We start from the raw sequence: 18,482 nt of genomic DNA on the forward strand, positions 1-18,482 counted from the left end.
GCCTGAAGGATCCTGGGTTTGATTCTGATCAAGGGCACATGCGCAGGTTGTGGGCTCAATCCCTGGTGGGGGTGTACAGGAGGTAGCCAATCAATGATTCTCATTGATGCTTCTATCTTTTTCTCCCGCTCCCTTCCTCTCTGAAATCAATAAAAATAAATTTAAAAAAAAATAGTCGAGCCAAAACCAGTTTGGCTCAGTGGATAGAGCATCGGTCTGCGGACTGAAAGATCCCAGGTTTGATTCCAATCAAGGGCATGTACATTGGGTGCAGGCACATCCCTGGTAGGGGGTGTGCAGGAGGCAGTTGGTCAATGTTTCTCATCGATGTTTCTAGCTCTCTCTCCCTCTCCCTTCCTCTCTGTAAAAAATCAATAAAACATATATTAAAAAAAAAATTCGATCATTTTGTAGTCTTCTTTAACAGCTTGTCAGTGTATACAAAGAATGGTACTTTTTCAAATTTTTAATTTCAAAGAATTTTCCAACATATTAATTATAAAATGTTCACTATATATTCTCAGCTAGATTCTGTTAACTAAAATAATTATATTATCAGTTTATCTATTGAAACCCTGAACTATGATAAAAATGGCTTATCTGCCCTGGCCAGTCTGGCCCAGTCAATTGAGCATCCTTATGTACCCAGAGGTGACCAGTTGGATTCTCGGTCAAGGAACATGTCTGGGCTGTGGGCTCAATTCCCAGTAAGGGTGGGCAGGAGGCAGCTAATTATTGTTTCTCTCTCTTCTTTTCCCTTCCTCTCTCTCTAAAATCAACAAAAACATATTTTAAAAACATGGCTTACCTGTACATATGCCTTTTGGATGGCTGCAAGTTCTTCACTAAGGGGAACAACAAGCTTTTCAACACGTCTTTCATGAGAGTATGGCAAAATATCTGGTGAATCTTCAGAACGAAGTTCTATCTGCCCAATCAGTAGGTTAGTAATAACCTGTTGCACAGCCTACACAAAAACAATTAAGTATGATTATAAATTATATTACATGTTAAATATTTTACTTTGTCACTAAAAGAAATAAAATAGCAGTAAAATTTTGAAGGAAATATTAGAAATTTATATCATAAAATATTCTTTAACTCTAAATACATCATAAATAGCACAACAGGAAAATAAGGCTTTTGAAACATCTTTATTCCACACAGCCCTTCAAGTCAAACATTTAAGAAATAAGAATATTAGTAAATGTCCAACAAGTTAATCAAATAAATTTTGCACTTTCCAAAGGCAGTGATAAATTCTATCAATGTTTTTCAGTTTTTTTAAATATATTTTTATTTATTTCAGAGAGGGAAAGGGGAAGAGAGATAAAAACACCAATGATGAGAAAGAATCATTGACTGGCTGCCTCCTGTATGCCCCACACTGGGGATCAAGCCTGCAACTCAGGCATGTGGGTTTGACCAATAATCAAACCATGGTTCATAGGTTGACACTTAACCACTGAGCCATGCCAGCTGGGCTCCATCAATATTTTATAAAAACTCAGACAAGAGCCCTGACCGGTTTGGCTCAGTGGATAGAGCTTCGGCCTGCAGACTGAAAGGTCCCAGATTCAATTACAGTCAAGGGCATGTACCTTGGTTGCCGGCACATCCCCAATGGGAGGTGTGCAGGAGGAAGCCGATTGTTGTTTCTCTCTCATCGATGTTTCTAACTCTCTATCCCTCTCCCTTCATTTCTGTAAAAAATCAATAAAATATATTGTTGTTTTTTTTCTTCTTCTTCTTCTTCTTCTTTTTTTTTTTTAGAAAGAGAGGGAGCAGAAAATGGGGCAGCAGGAGTGAGGGGTTGAAATGAGATATTGGCTGGGTCAAAAGAGTCAGAGACAGAGAGAGGGGCTGTGGACCGGTTTGAGGGGGGTTCTCGCAAGCTAGGAGAACCTGGACTGTGGAACAGAAGAAGCAGAGGAAGGGATGGGAGCACAGATAGAAAAAAAGCCTGGATATATGGGATCTCGGGCCACTTCCCAGCTTTCTGGCAGAAATTACTGAGGTCAGTGAGGATGTTAAGTCCCACTTTCGGGCCATCTGGACCCATTCCAATGCATACTGAGGCCATGCCACGTTACAGAAATAGCAGATTGGTGAGGAGACACCCTAAAGGTGTCTTTGGTGATTGCTCATTCCAATTCCTGGGGTCGGGTGGGACCAGAGTCCAGTCTTTGAGCCAAGTTAACAAATAAATGGGTCAAAAGATCTTCGTTACAGAAGACTAAGAATTCAAATTAACAAATTTAAAAGAAATGAGGGAAAGGAGAAACAATGATTAGGCAAACACCACTGAAATAATTGCTGTAGGCAAGAACCATCAGTGGATGCTAAAATTGAATATTTATCGGGTCTAGTAATAATTAATGTCGTTTTAAACATTCGTTTAAAATCTTGCTTGGCGTTGACTTGTATTGACATAACCTTCAAACACGTGGTATCTACAGAACGTGTGAAGTGCAATTAACAAGTTTTGCTTGATAAAGTTTGTGTTTGGTTTGGTTTTTGTTGCAAAACTAGGGCTAAGAAGATGGAGGATGAAGAGCATATTCGGCACTGCATGCTTTACGAGTTCCAGTTAGGAAGAAAAGCAAGTGAGGCTGCAAAAAACATCTGTAGTGCTCTTGGTCAAGATGCAGTTAGCGCCAGAAAATGCCAGCGTTGGTTTGAGAAATTTCGCGAGGGAAATTTTTCGTTAGATGACAAGAGTGGTCGAGGCCGTGTGTCCAATTTTGATCAAGAAGCTCTTCAAGCTCTTTTGGTGCAAAATCCTCAAATTACCCAACAAGAGCTTGCGACAACTTTAAATTGTTCACAAAAAACAATTTCCAATCAATTGCGTGCACTTGGCAAAGTCCAAAAGTTTGGAAAATGGGTTCTTCATGAGTTGACCGACAACAACCATAATCAAAGAGTCACAATTTGCAGTTCGCTCCTCTCTCGTCAAAACCGTTTGCCGTTTTTAGAGCAAATTGTTTGTTACCGGAGATGAAAAATGGGTGCTGTATGTTAATTTGAAAAGGCGGCCTCAATGGTTGGACAAAAATGAGGCTCCGCAGCCCACGCCAAAACCTGACTTGCATGCAAAAAAAGTGATGTTGTGTGTTTGGTGGAATTTTAAAGGAATTCTTCATTATGAACTTTTACCGTCTAACCAAACCATTACAAGTGCAGTGTATAGTGCCCAATTGGAAAGGTTAGCCCAAGCTTTAAGAGAAAAAGAACCCGCGCTGATTAATCGGAAGGGCGTAATTCTTCACCACGATAACGCACGACCGCATACTGCAAGAATCACTGCTGAAAAACTGCGCCAGTTGGAATGGGAAGTTCTCCCTCAACCTGCATATTCTCCTGATATTGCCCCTTCCGATTACCATTTGTTTCGTTCTTTGAAAAACTTTCTTCTTGGAAAAAAATTTAATAATGAAGAATGCCTCAAAAATGCATTGACCGAATTTTTTGCATCAAAATCACAAGAATTTTACAACAGAGGGATTAAAATGCTTCCTGAGCGTTGGGCACAAGTAGTAGAAAACAACGGCAACTATATTGTTGATTAAATTTTGTTGTATTGTTTAAACAAATTCGATTTTAAAAAGTATTTAAAAACGACATTAATTATTACTAGACCTAATACATAGTCTCAAAATATTTCCCCCACAACATCCTTATTAGTTACAAAGAGAAAAACAACACAGTCTATCTTCTGGGAATACTGCATCCACAGATCAAAAATATCAAAAAAGAAAAGTTACATTGTTGCTAAAATGGACTATGAAATAGGCCTAAAATGACTGCATCTGTACTGAACATTTACATTTTTTCTTCTTGTCATTAGTCCCTAAACTATACAGGTATAACAACTATTTACATAACATTTACATTGAGTGCATTAGGTGTTATAACGAATCCACAGATGATGTAAAGTATACAAGAGGATGTACATAGACTATATGAGCATCTGTGGATTTTGGTATCCATAGGATCCTGGAAACAATCCCCTGAGGATACCAAGAGATGACTATAATTTTACAATAAAGAAATTGGAAAGTCATCCTATATAATAGGGTTAATATGCAAATTGAGTCTCACGTCCTCCCAAGATGGCAGCATATGACCAGGCCAGCTGGGGAGGGGGGGGGGGAGGAAGAGGTGGTTACTGAGGGATGACCAAATGACTGAAAAAGCAGGCTGCATGGGATGACCAGGCCGGCAGGGGAGGCAGTTGGGGGCGACCAGGCCACGAGAGGTGAGGGCAGTAAGAGGTGACCAGGCCAACAGTGGGGGCAGGTAGGAGCAACCAGGCCAGCAGAGGTGGGCAGTTCAGGACGACCTGGCCAGCAGGGGTTGCAGAAAAGGAGGACCAGGCTAGCAGGAGGAGGGGCAGATAGGAGCAACCAGGACGGCAGAAAGGGCATAGTTGGGGGCGACCAGGCCAACAACGAGGGGCAATTAGGGGTGACCAGGCCAGCAGAGGGAAGCAGTTAGGGGCAATCAGGCTGGCACACAGAGGAAGTGAGGGGTAATCCGGCTCGCAGGGGGTGGCAGTTAGGGGAGACCAGGCAGGCAGGTAGAAAGGCCATTAGGAGCCAGCTCTCAAGGATTGTGAAAGGGATGTCCAACTGATACCTAAACTGGCAGTCGGATATCCCCCAAGGGGTCCTAGACTGGAGAAGGTGCAAGCTGGGTTGAGGAGACCCCCCCTAGGCACAGAACCCCAAATAAAAGGAATCCAAAGAGGACCATACCAAGGCATATCATAATTAAAATGCCAAGGGCAAAAGACAAAGAGAGAATCTTGAAAGCAGCAAGAGAAAAACAGCTAGTTACCTACAAGGGAGCACCATACGACTATCAGCTGATTTCTCAACAGAAACTATGCAGGCCAGACAGGAATGACAAGAAATATTCTAAGTGATGAACAGCAAGAACCTACAACCAAGATTACTCTACCCAGCAAAGCTATCATTCAGAATTGAAGGTCAGATAAAGAGCTTTACATACAAGAAAAAGTTAAAGGAGTTCATCACCACCAAACCAGGATTACATGAAATGCTGAAGGGTATTCTTTAAGAAGAGGAAGAAGAAATAAAAGGTAAAGATCAAAATTATGAACAACAAAAAGACAGCAAATATATACCTACCAACAAGTGAATCTAAAAATCAAGTGAATAAAAAATATGAAGAACAAAATGGACTGGTGAATATAATAGAATCAGGGACACAGAAAGGGAGTGGACTAACAATTCTCAGGTGGGAGGGGGTCCAAAGGATGCAGGAAGAGATTGGACAAAAAACTTACATCTATGGATGAAGATAGTGGCGAGGGTAAAATTGAAGACAGTGGTGGGGGTAAGGGCATGGGGTGGGGTGGGGAATCAGGTGGAGGGGAGCTATAGAGGGGAAAAAAAGAGGAACACCTGTAATAATCTGAACAATAAAGATTTATGATTAAAAAAAAAGGGGAGGTTGGGGGTGGGGGGAGACTGAGGAACTTTCACAGATGAAAGTCAAAGGAGACATGGTAACTAAATAAAATGGGGATCCTGAATTGGACCCTGGAACCTAAAAGGACACTGGTTGAAAAATTGGCAAAATTCAGAAAAGTCTGCAGATTAGTTAGTAGTATTGCACTGATTTCAATTTCCTGGTTTTGATAATTTTACAATGATCGTATATGTTAACATTTGCGGAAGATGAGCAAAGGATACAGAGACTTCACTATTTGCAAATATCCTAAAATTCTGAAATTATAGTATTTTAAAATGAAACTTAAAAAAATACCTGAAAAAAGTAACAATTTAACAAATGGCTTTAGGTAATTCTTATGCACACTGAAGTCTGAAAACTACCAATGTAGAAAAACTTCTGTAAGCAGAAGAAAAGGAAGACAGGTTATAGGAATGTTGCAGTAATAATGTCAAACTGAATACTAGAATGAAAAACTGATGTGGACACATACAAAAGTTATTTTTATAAATTTTAATAAATCAGAAGACATTTTACTTACCTTTATATCACTACCTGGTGTGGCACTAAGAGCCAAGATTCTAAAGTGATTTGTATATTTGATTAGTTCTCTTACAACCTTAAAAACAAAACAAACAAACAAACAAACAAAAAAACACAACTCTTTAATATCATCAAGTACAAAAATAACAATGATTCTGTTAAATAAGCCATTATATATTACATTACCATTATTTCTTTATTTTTTTAAAATCAATCTTTATTGTTCATATTATTACAAAGGTTCCTCATTTCTTCCCCCCCACCCTCCAACCCCTCCCAACCCCCCACTGTCCTTATCCATAGGTGCACAGTCTATGCTCAGTCTCTTCCCAGATCCACCACTCCCCCACCTCCCCGAGAACTGTCAGTCCACTCCCCTCCCGTATCTCCACTCTACCACAATCAACAGCCAATATTGTTAATCAGGTTTTTCAACCTCCTTTTGTTGTTGTTGTTGTTGTTGTTTTTAATTAATAAACTTTTACACTTCTAAGAATAAATTTTAAAATCTAATAATTTTAAACCTTGTTTTTTCTGCCCTGGGAATTGAGAAGCAAACTTGTTTACATGTAAACTTGCCCTTAGGCTATCAAAAGTTTAGTCTCCCCCCACCTCAGCCTCCCCCCCACCCCCAACCCCCCCTTTTTTTTTAAATCATAAATCTTTATTATTCAGATAGCTGCTGATTGGAATTGGACCACCTGTTCTGGGTGGGAAGGGCCTGTCCTCCCCTTTCTCCATTAAAATTAAGGTGTTAGCTTCAAAACCTCTTTTTGGCAAGAGACCTTAAACTTTCAGAACTTTAAACGTTTTAGGTAGTAAATCAATTACTTAGCATTTTCTCAAATCAATAATACCTCCACATGCCCAAGGATACACTTCACACAAAAGACATTTCCAAATAGCTCAACCTACCTCATCCAGACCCCACACAAGGCACTCACAGATTAACACCCCAGCACTATAATAACTCAACACATCCAGATCTAAGCCTTCATCACTTGATTCAGCAGACCCTCAAATTCCTCCAAAAGTTTCCAGCCATGTCTGAGAGGCAGACTTGGAGCTGCTCTGGGCCAAGCTTCTCCAGGCCCGGCCGCTCCCGACCTGGCTGCTCCAGGCATGGTTGCTGCTGTTCTGGGACTGGCTGCTCCCGACCCGGCTGCTCTGGGCCCGGTTGTTGCTGCTCTGGGCCTGGCTGTTGCTGCTCTGGGCCTGGCAGCTCCTGACCCGGCTACTCTGGGCCTGGCTGCTCCGGGCCTGGCCGCTCACGACCTGGCTGCTCCGGGCTTGGTTGCTGCTGCTCTGGGCCTGGCTGCTCTGGGCCCGTCTTTATTATTTCTATACTGATAATTTAGTGGACAGAACTTTTAATAGTAACATTATCCAAAGAGCAAATAATTTAGGTTTATACTCTACACCACATGTGTCAAACACAAGGCCCGCGGGCCAAATCCGTCCCGCCAGGCCTTGCAATGTGGCCCGCACTGCGCTGTCATCACTGCACTCCGCTGCGTTTCCATCACAATGACAGTTTATGACTGTTCAGTAAACCATTCGGCCCGCGATTTAGGCTGGATTTTAGATTTTGGCCCCTTCTCTGATTGAGTTCGACACCCCTACACACCAACCAAAAACTTTAGAGTTTCTTCTATATGTAAAGCTACCACATCAAGGCCTAACACACTAGCAAATGGAAGAAAAGAGAGTCTGTTCTCCATTGCTTGGGCCACAGTCTAGCCTTGCAGCTATATTCATATGCACACTTACCAGATTAAAGTAAATCATAATATAAAATGAAAAAAAAAATATTTTAGGATTTTACAGAAGTTAGACCGTATATTGAAGGCTCACAATTTTAAAATTAAGTCTATACTAATAAAAGGGTAATATGCTAATTAGACTGGGAGACCTTACAGAAGACCTTCCGGACAATCTTCTGGACAAAGTCATGGTTTCAGCTCCAAGGTAGAGGCAGTTAAGAGGCCAAGAGTAGAGGGTCAGTTGTGAGTGATCAGGCCAGGATGGGACGGCAGTTGTGGGTAATCAGTCTGTTGGGAGGCGAGGCCGTTGTGGGTAAGCAGACCAGTAGGGCGGCCAGTTGGGGGCGACCAGGACATCAGTGGGGGTCAGTTGGAGTGATCAGGACAACGGAGGGGGCAGTTTGGAGTGAGCAGGGAAGCGGGGGGCTGTTGGGGGAGAGCAGGCTAGCAGAAGGGGCAGTTGGAGGTGAGCACACTGGCACAGGGGGTAGTTGGGGGGAAGCAGGCAAGCAGGCAGAGTGGTTAGGGGCAAACAGGCAGACAGGCAGGCAGGTGAGTATTTAAGAGCAAGCAGTCCAGGATTGCAATTTAGACCCGATCTACCCGATCTGACTGCAGGTTTAAGCCCGATCCCTATAAACTGGCAGTTGGACATCCTTTGAGGAGTCCCAGACTGAAGAGGGTGCAGACGGGGCTGAGGAACACACCCCTCCCCGTGCATGAATTTGTGCATCGGGCCACTAGTTTATTCGTAAAAGAATAAAGTTCCCTTGCCAGGCTGCTAAATGGTTAAGAGTGTTGTTTGGTACACCAAAATGTTGCGGATTCAGTTACCAGTTGGGGCCTGTACAGGAGGCAGCTGGTTGATAGTTCTCTCTCACATCAATGTTTCGCTCTCCCTCTCTAAAAATCCTTGGGTGAGGAATAATTTTAAAAATAATAATAATAAGGCAAATTTGGAGTAATTTTAAAAATCGAACTTTCCTTTAAAATCCTAAAACATTTTCTCAGTGGAATCAAAACAACATTCTAAACTCTGAAGATTAAATTCAACACCACTTCTGGTATGATTATTACTGGATAAATTGTCAGAATCCCATATTCCCCTTCACACTAGTCCTCAATACCAGGAAGAAGGACACTTTTAGTCAGTTACAGAAATAGCTCTTAAGAGTCCCACAATAGTTCTGGAAACAGTAAAATTAGATTACCTAAAACATACTCTATTTAAACCTATGTCAAGGATTAATACAATGGCAGACTGAATCTTTATTAATACTCAAAAAACATTACTTCTGCAGGGTGTTTTTTTTGTTGTTGTTGTTGTTTTTTTAATGATACAGAACACACATAAAGATACAGAGTTAGCTGAAACCAATCTGGCTCAGTGGATAGATCGTAAGTATGCACACTGAAGGGTCCCAGGTTCGATTCGGCTCAAGGGCATGTACCTTGGTTGCGGGAACATCCCCGGTAGGGGGTGTGCAGGAGGCAGCTGATTGATGTTTCTCTCTCATCGATGTTTCTATCTCTCTCACTTCCTCTCTGTAAAAAATCAAGAAAATATTTTTAAAAATAAGATAGAGTTATACTTAATGGAGACCTAAATAGAATTGTTCTAATTATAACCTGATGTAAGGAAGAAAGAGAAGAAATAAAATAAAAATAAATAAAAACTGGTTTAAGACAAAATATCCCTAACACTTTACCCCAAGAGGAATTCTCGGGTATTTGCAGAAGAGAAAATGGTATTATGTTTATGACCCTGGACTTTCTAGGAGCTACATTCTTCACTGAGCTGATGTGCCTGTTAGAAGCTATATCTGAAATATTCAACACAGCATAAACTCTCAGGGCTGCTGGGTATTAATGAAACAAATGCAATGTCTCATTGAACTTAATAAAAGCATACACCTTGTAGTTAAATTTGTACATGCCTCTTTTAAGAAGAAACCATAATACATTTGGGTATTAATATTAATTTGGAAAAATACAAATAAATAAATAAAATATCAATTTCCTGGTTAAGATCAACTATAAGAAAGATGAGAGAACCCTCACCCCTGGCTTCTGTTCATACAGCTCCAGTTCACTCTGCCCTCCCTCTGCCAGACCCCAAGATATCTAGGAGTGTGATTGCTGGTACATATGACAGGCATCTGATTCAGTCTCCAGAACCTTTCAAGTGATGATTAATTCTGCCAGGAAGGGCAAAGCAGCCATCTCTGTGAATGTATCTACCACATCTGAGGGGGCAGAAAGAATTCATCAACAGCTCTAAAAGAAAACAGCAGCAAAGAGAACTACATAACCAGACACCCGGAGAAGAAAGATCGTGGGGAGACAAAGAAACAGGCTGCATATGAAAGAAAAGCAGACATCACCAGAAAAGGATGTAAACAAAATGGAGGAAAGCAACCTGTCAGAGAAAGAATTCAGGGAAATGGTCATAAGGTGGATGAAAAGAATGGAAGACAAATTCAACAATATGTGTAAGAACCAAGAGAAAATGAAGAACCAAGAAAAAATGAAAAATGACATTGCTACAGTAAAGTACTCAATAGAAAGCACCAAGAGTACACTAAAAGAAGCAGAAGACCACATCAGTGAGATAGAAGACAAGGGAGGAAAAAACACCCGAGTAGCTGCTAGAGAAAAAAATTAAAAAACAGGAGGAGAGCCTAAGGGAACATTGGGACAACATAAAACAAAACAACATCCGCAGAATAGGGGTTTCAGAAGGAGAGGAAACTGAGCAAGGACCAGAAAACCTGTTTGAAAAAATAATGACAGAAAACCCTGATATAGGGAAGAAAAAACCCACACAATCCAAGAAATTCAGAGTCCCAAGCAAAATGAACCCCAAAAAACTGACGCCAAGGCACATCATAATTCAATTGGCAAACACCAAAAACAAAGTAAGAATATTAAAAGCAGCCAGAGAGAGACAGAAAGTTACCTACAAAAGGATTCCCATCAGCCTACCAACTGATTTCTCAACACAAACACACCAGGCCAGAGGGGAATAGAATGAAATATACAAAGTGATGCAAAGGAAGGGTCTGAATCCAAGAATACTGTACCCAGAGAGGCTAACAACCAAAACTGAGAGTGAAATCAGGAGCTTCACAGACAAAAAAAGACTAAAGGAATTTATCACTACCAAACACAACAACGCAAGAAATGCTAAAAGGCCTATTGTAAAAAGAAGAAATAGGAAACAAAGAAAGAACACAGTGATAAAGATGGCAACAAACAAGCAGCTAACAATAATAACTTGAAATGTAAATGGATTAAATGCCCCAATCAAAAGACATAGGATAATGAATTAGATAAAAAAAATAAAAAATAAAAAAAAAAACCATTACCCATATATCTGCTGTCTACAAGAAACCCACCTCAGTAAAAAAGACACACACAGACTGAGGGTGAAGAGATGGAAAAAGGTTTTTCAGGCAAATGTAAATAAAATAAAAAAGAAAAGAAAAACTGGGATAGCAATACTTATATCTGACAAATTAGATCTCAAAGTGAAGGAAATAAAAAAAGATAAGGAAGGCCATTTCATAATACTAAAGTGAGCAATCCAACAAGAAGAAATAGTTCTGGTTAACATATACGCACCCAATACAGGAGTACCCAAATACATAAAAAAAATTCCTGGAGAATATCACGGGAAATATTAACAGTAATACAAATATAGTAGGAGACTTTAATACCCCACTATCATCATTGTACAAATCCTCTAAACAAAAAATCAGCAAAGAAACATCAATCCTAAATAACTCACTAGACCAAATGGAATTAATTGACATATTCAGAACATTTCACCCCAAGCCACAGAATATACGTTCTTCTCAAGTGCACATGGGTCATTTTCAAAGACAGACCATATATTGGGTCACAGGCAAAGTCTCTTCAAATTCAAGAAGATAGAAATCATGTCAAGCACCCTCTCAGATCACAATGGCATTATACTGGAAATCAACTATAATAAAAACAATCCAAAAAAATCAAACACATGGAGACTAAATAGCATGCTATTAAACAAAGACTGGGAGGAGAAACCAAGATGTCGGCATAGGTAAACACCTAGCCGCAGCCTCACACAACAATTTCAATAAAATAAAACTAAAATACAAAATGGACATTACCCAGAACTACAGGAAAGTTGACTGACAGGAAATTCAACAACGAGAAGGAAAGAGAAAACCAGAAGGAAAATCAGAGGAGCTATAAAAGCCTAAGGTACAGAGACACTGCACACGCGCACATGCAGAGAGAACGGAGCCGGAGAGGAGGGGGAGGCTGAGTGCCTGGCTGGTGTTCCCTAGCGGGAAGGAGATAAAAGCTCCGGACTGTGCTGAACACCAGTTCCTACTGCACTGAACCCCAGTTATGGGTGAGACCCTGGGGACCCAGACACATAAGGAGGGAGTCTGGGCTGTAAGGCGGAACCTCAGGGGAGCAGCAAAAGGCAGAGCCCTGAAGTTGCGCACATTACATGCAGAGAAAGGACAGTTGACTGTGCCACTGTATTTCCCTAGCGGGAAGGAGACAAAAGCTCTGGACTGTGCTGAGCCCCAGTTCCGACTACACTGAACCCCAGTTCTAGACCAAACCCTGGGGATCCAGGGTCATACGTAGGGAGCCTGGGCTATAAGGCGGAAACTCAGAGGAGCTGCGAAAGGCAGTCCCAGAGGTATGCACACTGCGTGCAGAGAACGGACGGTTGGCTACGCCACTGGATTGCCCTCTTGGGAAGGAGACAAAATAACCACACTGCTCTGAACCCCACTTCCAACCCCACTTCCAAATGAACTGAACCCCAGTTCCGGGTTCATTGGCGGAGAGCCTAGGCTGTGTGGTAGCTGGCAAAACTCAAGGGCACCTTTCTCTCAAAGGTGCTTGCAGCGAATACTAAAGGACACTGAGGAACACTGAGACTCAGAAGTCTCATAGGGCAGGGCTGACGGGAAGCCAAGGCTGTAGGCTCCACCCTGAAACTCCGCCCCATCCAAGCTGAGCACAGAGACTTTTAAGGCTACCAACACAGGGAAGCTAAGAAAATGCCGAGACAAAGAAACAGATCAAAATGAAAGAAATGGAGGACAAAAAGAAACTGGATTTAGAGTTCAAAACCACGCTTATAAGGTTTTTCAAGAATTTCCTAGAAAAAAGCCGATAAAATAAATGAGACCTATGAGGATATGAAAAGGGACCAACTAGAAATAAAGAATACATTGTCTGAAATAAAAAAATATTATACAGAGTCCTAAAAACAGAATGGAAGATCGCAAGAATCAAGTCAAAGATTTGGAACACAAAGAGCCAGAGGACACTCCTCCACAGAAGCAAGAAGACAAGAGAATCCAGAAAATTAAAGATAATGTAAGAAACCTCTGGTACAACTTCAAGCAAACCAACATCAGAATTATGGGGGTCCCAGAAGAAGGGAGAGAGCAAGATACCGAAAACATACTGAAAGAAATAGTGACAGAAAACTTCCCCCACCTGGTGAAAGAATTAGACTTACAAGTCCAGGAAGCACACAGAACCTCAAACAAAAGGAATCCAAAGAGGACCACACCAAGACACATCATAATTAAAATTCCAAGAGCAAAAGACAAAGAGAGATATTAAAAGCATCAAGAGAAAAGCAGGTAGTTACCTATGAAGGACCACCCATACAATTGTCAGCTGATTTCTCAACAGAAACCATGCAGGTCAGACGGGAATGGCAAGAAATATTCAAGGTGATGAATAGCAAAAACCTACAGCCAAAAATAATCTACCCAGAAAAGCTATCACTCAGAATCGAAGGCCAGATAAAGAGCTTCACCAATAAATTTAAGCTAAAGGAGTTCATCACTGCCAAACCAGAATTATATGAATTGCTGAAGGGGGTTCTTTAGGAAGAGGAAGAAAATAAAGATAAAAATTATGAACAACAAATACAGAACTATCAACAAGTAAATCTAAAAGCCAAGGGAATTAAAAAATCTGATGAACAATATTAACTGGTGAATATAATAGAATCAGAGGTATGGAAGGGGAGTGAACTGATGATTCTCAGGGAAAAGGGGAGTGGGGGATGTGGGAAGAGACTAAACACATACTGTGCACCTATAGATGAGGACATTGGGGGGTGGGGAAAGGGCAGAGAGTGGGGTGGGAACCTGGTGGAGGAGAGCAATGGAGGGGGGAAAAATGAGGAACATTTGTAATAATCTAAACAATAAAGATTTATTTAAAAATAAATGAATAAATAAGTAAATAAACAAATAAATAAATAAATAAATAAATAAATAAATAAAGGAAGGAAGGAAGGAAGGAAGATGACAATTCTCTAAAAGATTATAATACAGATATATAATATAATAACACTTCAAAAGTCCCCAATGAGCTCTGGCCGGTATCGCTCAGTGATTAGAGTGTCAGCCAGCAGACTGAAGGATGGCTGATTCAATTCCTAGTCAAGGCATGAACCTGAGTTGCAAGTTTAATGATTGATCCCCAGCCAGGCCAGGTGTGTGTGTGAGGCAACCAATCTATGTTTCTCTTTTCACATTAATGTTTCTCTCTTTCTCTATCTCCTCCCCATCCCCCCATTCTACTCGCTCTAAAATCAATGGAAAAAATATTCTCGGGAGAAGATTAACAACAAAGTAACTACTTTACAAATTCACAAACTACCTGGGCATAGCTCAGTGGTGGAGCATTCATCTATGAACTGAGAGGTCACAGTTGGATTCCCAGTCAGGGTAAATGCCCAGGTTGCGAGCTTCATCCCCAGTAGGAGGTGTGCAGGAGGCAGCTGATAAATAGTTCTCTTATCGTTGATGTTTCCCTTTCTCTCTTTCTCCCTCTCCCTTACTCTCTGAAATCAATAAAAATATTTTTTTAAAACACACACAAAGCAAATTCACTGACAATGAAATGCATCTCTTTGCACTAAAAGAAATCAACATTCCCTTCTATCTTTAATGTGATACTCTCTCCCTAGTATCATCAGCTATCATATATTTAACTACCGACAACCTATACGCTGATTTCCAAATCAGTTACCTCTAGCTCAGAACTCTCCAGTGAGATCACTTCTATCACTACTGCATATCTACAGCTAGGTTATTCATAGACATCTTAAACTCAACAATCTAAAACTGTACTATCTTTCCTGTTTTTCCATAATACTCCAAATCTTCTCTGCTTCTGGAACTCTTTATCTTGACTAAAATCCTCCCAATCTTCTAAGTCAGATACCTGGAAGTCATCCTAAATTTCTCATATCCCTCATTTCACACACTACCTTTAGTCTTCTCTCATCTAATCTTTTTAATGTCTTAAGTATGTTCCAGCTAACCATTTTTCAATGAGTATCAACCTCCTATATCTCCTGTGACTTCCAAAGAAGATTAAATTGCTAAGCATACAATTCAAATGCCTTCATGACTTGGCCCTTAAGTATCTCATCAGCTATAGCTCACCTTTTCACCTTTGTGCTTTATATTCTTACTAGTGGCCCAGTGCACAGATTCGTGCACATTGAGAGGAAATTAATTAGAATATTTTAATGTTGCTATTCGCCCTTTCTCTATAATAGAAGTGCCAACCAAATTCAGAATTGACAATGACAGATCGAAACACACATGTGCAATTGGCACCAGCAATTGGCATCAGTGAGAGCTTTATATGTATCATGCATGTGTCAGTCAACATTTACTGTTAAATTGCCAGTGCACGTCATATGTACCGGCCAGTCAGTTGGCCAGTTGGACGGACATACAATAGGTCACTTAACCTTTTATTCAGGGGTCCTCAAACTTTTTAAAGTGGGGGCCAGATCACGGTCCCTCAGAGAGCTGAAGGGCCGGACTATATGAACTACTAATTCCTACTGTAACACCTCGGCTGCGCTCACTGCCCAAAAAACCTGGCGGGCCGGATAAGACTCCTCTGCGGGCCGCATGTGGCCCGTGGGCCGTAGTTTGAAGACGCCTGCTTTTATTTATACAGACTAGAGGTCCAGTGCATGACTTTTGAGCACATAGGGGGCGGGGGGAGTCCTTCAGCCCAGCCTGTGCCCTTTTGCAGTTCAGGAGCCCTTGGGGGATGTCTGACTGACAGCCACAGTAGAACATCCTTAGTGCTGTGGAGGAAGCAGGCCGCTGCACTTGCCAGCCGTCAGCCCAGCTTGTGGCTGAGTGGCGCTCCCTGAGACAGAGTGCACTGACCACCAGGAGGCAGCTATTGCATTGAGCATCTGCCCTCTGATGGTCAGTGCGTGTTATAGTGACCGGTCATTCTGCCGTTTGGTCTAATTGCATATTAGCCTTTTATTATATAGGATTGCCAGTGTGCATCATATGTACTGGCTGATCAGTCATTCAGATGTATGGTCGGTTCGTGCAGAGGGGAGTGGGGGAGATGGTCCGTCAGCCCACCCTGCACCCTCTCCAATCTGGGACCCCCTTGACGGATGTGCGACTGCCCGTTTAACAGGCAATGAGACATCCCTCTCACAAACCAGGACTGCTGACTCCCAACCACTCACTTGCCTGCCTGCCTAATTACCCCTAACCACTTCTGCCTGCCAGCCTGATCACCCCCTAACCACGCCCCTGCCAGCATGATAGACACCTAACTGCTCCACTGCCAGCCCAACTGTCCCTAACTGCACGCCCCTGGTGGCCCAGTCACCACTAACTATCCTCCCCTCCAGGCTTGATTTCCCCCAACTTCCTTCCCATGCAGGCCTGATAATCCCTAACTGCCCTCCCTTGCCAATGCCCCCAACTGCCCTCCCCTGCAGGCCTGGTTCTCCCCAACTGCCCTCCCTTGCTGGCCTGGTCTCCCCCAACTGGCCTCCCATGCTAGCCTGGTCACCCCTAACTGCCCTCCCCTGCAGGCCTGATCCCCCCCAATTGCCCTTCCCTGCTGGCCTGGTCACCCCTAACTGACCTCCTTGCCAGCCTGGTCTCCCCCAACTTCCCTCCTCTGCTGGCCCAGTCACCCCTAGCTGACCTCCCCTGTCAGCCACATGGAGGCAGCCATCTTGTGTGTTGGAGTGATGGTCAATTTGCATATTACTCTTTTCTTAGATAGGACAATACTTAACTGGAAGGCACTATGTTAGGTAAACTGCATACATTTTGCCTTTTAATCCTTCAAAACAACCTTAATGGTTAAGTAATTTTTTACCTACCTGCCAAGAATGACACTGCCACTATCAATTTTTGGATTATCTTAGTTACAAAACCTCAGTGAGACCCTACTATGAATCACTGCCTCAATGATGACTAGGCTCTTGTTATCTACATCAGACACTAATGGCCTTGTTAAGCATTTAAATAAAAAATAAAATTAAAAAAAAAAAAACACCTACAGCAGAGATACTGATATGAATGGCTAGAGAAAAGTATTTTCTATCACTGTCTGTTCTGAAATAATAGATAAACCTTTTCATAACATCACAATCAATAACTTCCATCATTAATAGTTATTCCCCAAAATGCTCTTTAACAACATTTACACTAAAAAATACTTTTAGCTTTTCCCACCATATTGGACCCTGTGGAGGCTTGCTGGGAACAGGACTTCTAAAAGACAAATAGGTCTGGAAGGCTGTGGTCTTTGAAGGAATATTGTTTTGAAGGATTAAATGACAAAATATATGCAAGGAAAGGCCATTTTTGCAGGCTATAATGGGAAGCGATCTCAGGAACTACAGGGGGCACACAACTCTTCTTAAAATGGAACGTTTTTATGCTAAAGATGAAACTGAATTCTATCTAAGCAAGAGATGTGCTTACACGTACAAAGCAAAGAACAATACAGTGAATGCTGGTAGCAAACTGAACAAAACCAGAGTAATCTGGGGAAAGGTAACTCCTACTCATGGAAACAGTGGTACAGTTTGTCCTTAACTGAACACAGAATCCATGTAATGCTGCCCCCCCCACACACACACACACAAGGATTTAAGCTTATTGAAAAGTAAATAAACAAAATGAATTTGCAAAGACAAACAAAAACACCCAAAACTTTTAAACAAAATATTACCTGGCAATAAGCGTAGTTTCCAAGAGCTTTATGAGCTTCATCAATAACTAGACATTTTATTTCAGCAGCAGGACAAGCTCCCCTAGAAAGATCATTAACCATGACTTGAGGTGTGAGGAAAATGACTCTCCTATTGTGCCATATTTCCTTCCTGGTGAAAGCTTGAGTAGATCCTGTAAATAAAAGTGACACTGGGTGACCAATGGCGTGCAAATACACAATGAATAGCTTCAAAATACTCTGACAAGCTAGGGAGGTTCCCTGAAGACTGAATAAAGCAATTCTATTCATTATTGCTGGACTTGCTGCAAGTATAGGCATACTTCAGAGACACTGAGAGTTCAGTTCCAGATAACCACAACAAAGCAAGTGTTGCCCTAGCCAGTTTGGCTCAGTGGATAGAGCGACAGCCTGTGGACTAAAGAGTCCAGGGTTCAATTCTGGCCAAGGGCATATGCCTGGGTTGTGAGCTCATCCCCAGTAGGGGGCGGGCAGGAGGCAGCAGATAAGTAGTTTTCTCTCATCATCTCATTAATGCTTCTATCTCCTCTCTGAAATCAATAAATATATACTTAAAAAAAAAAGAAAGCAAGTGTTAATATTTTAGCTGGCGGAGGCTCTTGCCCTCAATTT

The 18,482-nt window shown here is 41.6% G+C and overlaps 1 protein-coding gene across 2 annotated transcripts in view; it reads right to left on the reverse strand.

Annotated features, from left to right (window-relative positions):
* Nucleotides 1–18,482, reverse strand: part of FANCM (FA complementation group M) — an 83,659-nt gene that overhangs the window by 64,373 nt on the left and 804 nt on the right. For both annotated transcript variants that reach the window (XM_045587557.1, XM_036458040.2), the window contains exons 2-4: nucleotides 17,850–18,022; nucleotides 6,023–6,100; nucleotides 809–967 (exon numbers count right to left, since the gene is read on the reverse strand). In XM_045587557.1, coding sequence (XP_045443513.1) covers nucleotides 809–967; nucleotides 6,023–6,100; nucleotides 17,850–18,022 — 410 coding nt within the window. The remainder of the gene's footprint in view (nucleotides 1–808; nucleotides 968–6,022; nucleotides 6,101–17,849; nucleotides 18,023–18,482) is intronic.

Source organism: Pipistrellus kuhlii, unplaced genomic scaffold (genome assembly GCF_014108245.1).
Source record: "Pipistrellus kuhlii isolate mPipKuh1 unplaced genomic scaffold, mPipKuh1.p scaffold_m20_p_1, whole genome shotgun sequence".
Lineage (NCBI taxonomy): Eukaryota > Metazoa > Chordata > Mammalia > Chiroptera > Vespertilionidae > Pipistrellus > Pipistrellus kuhlii.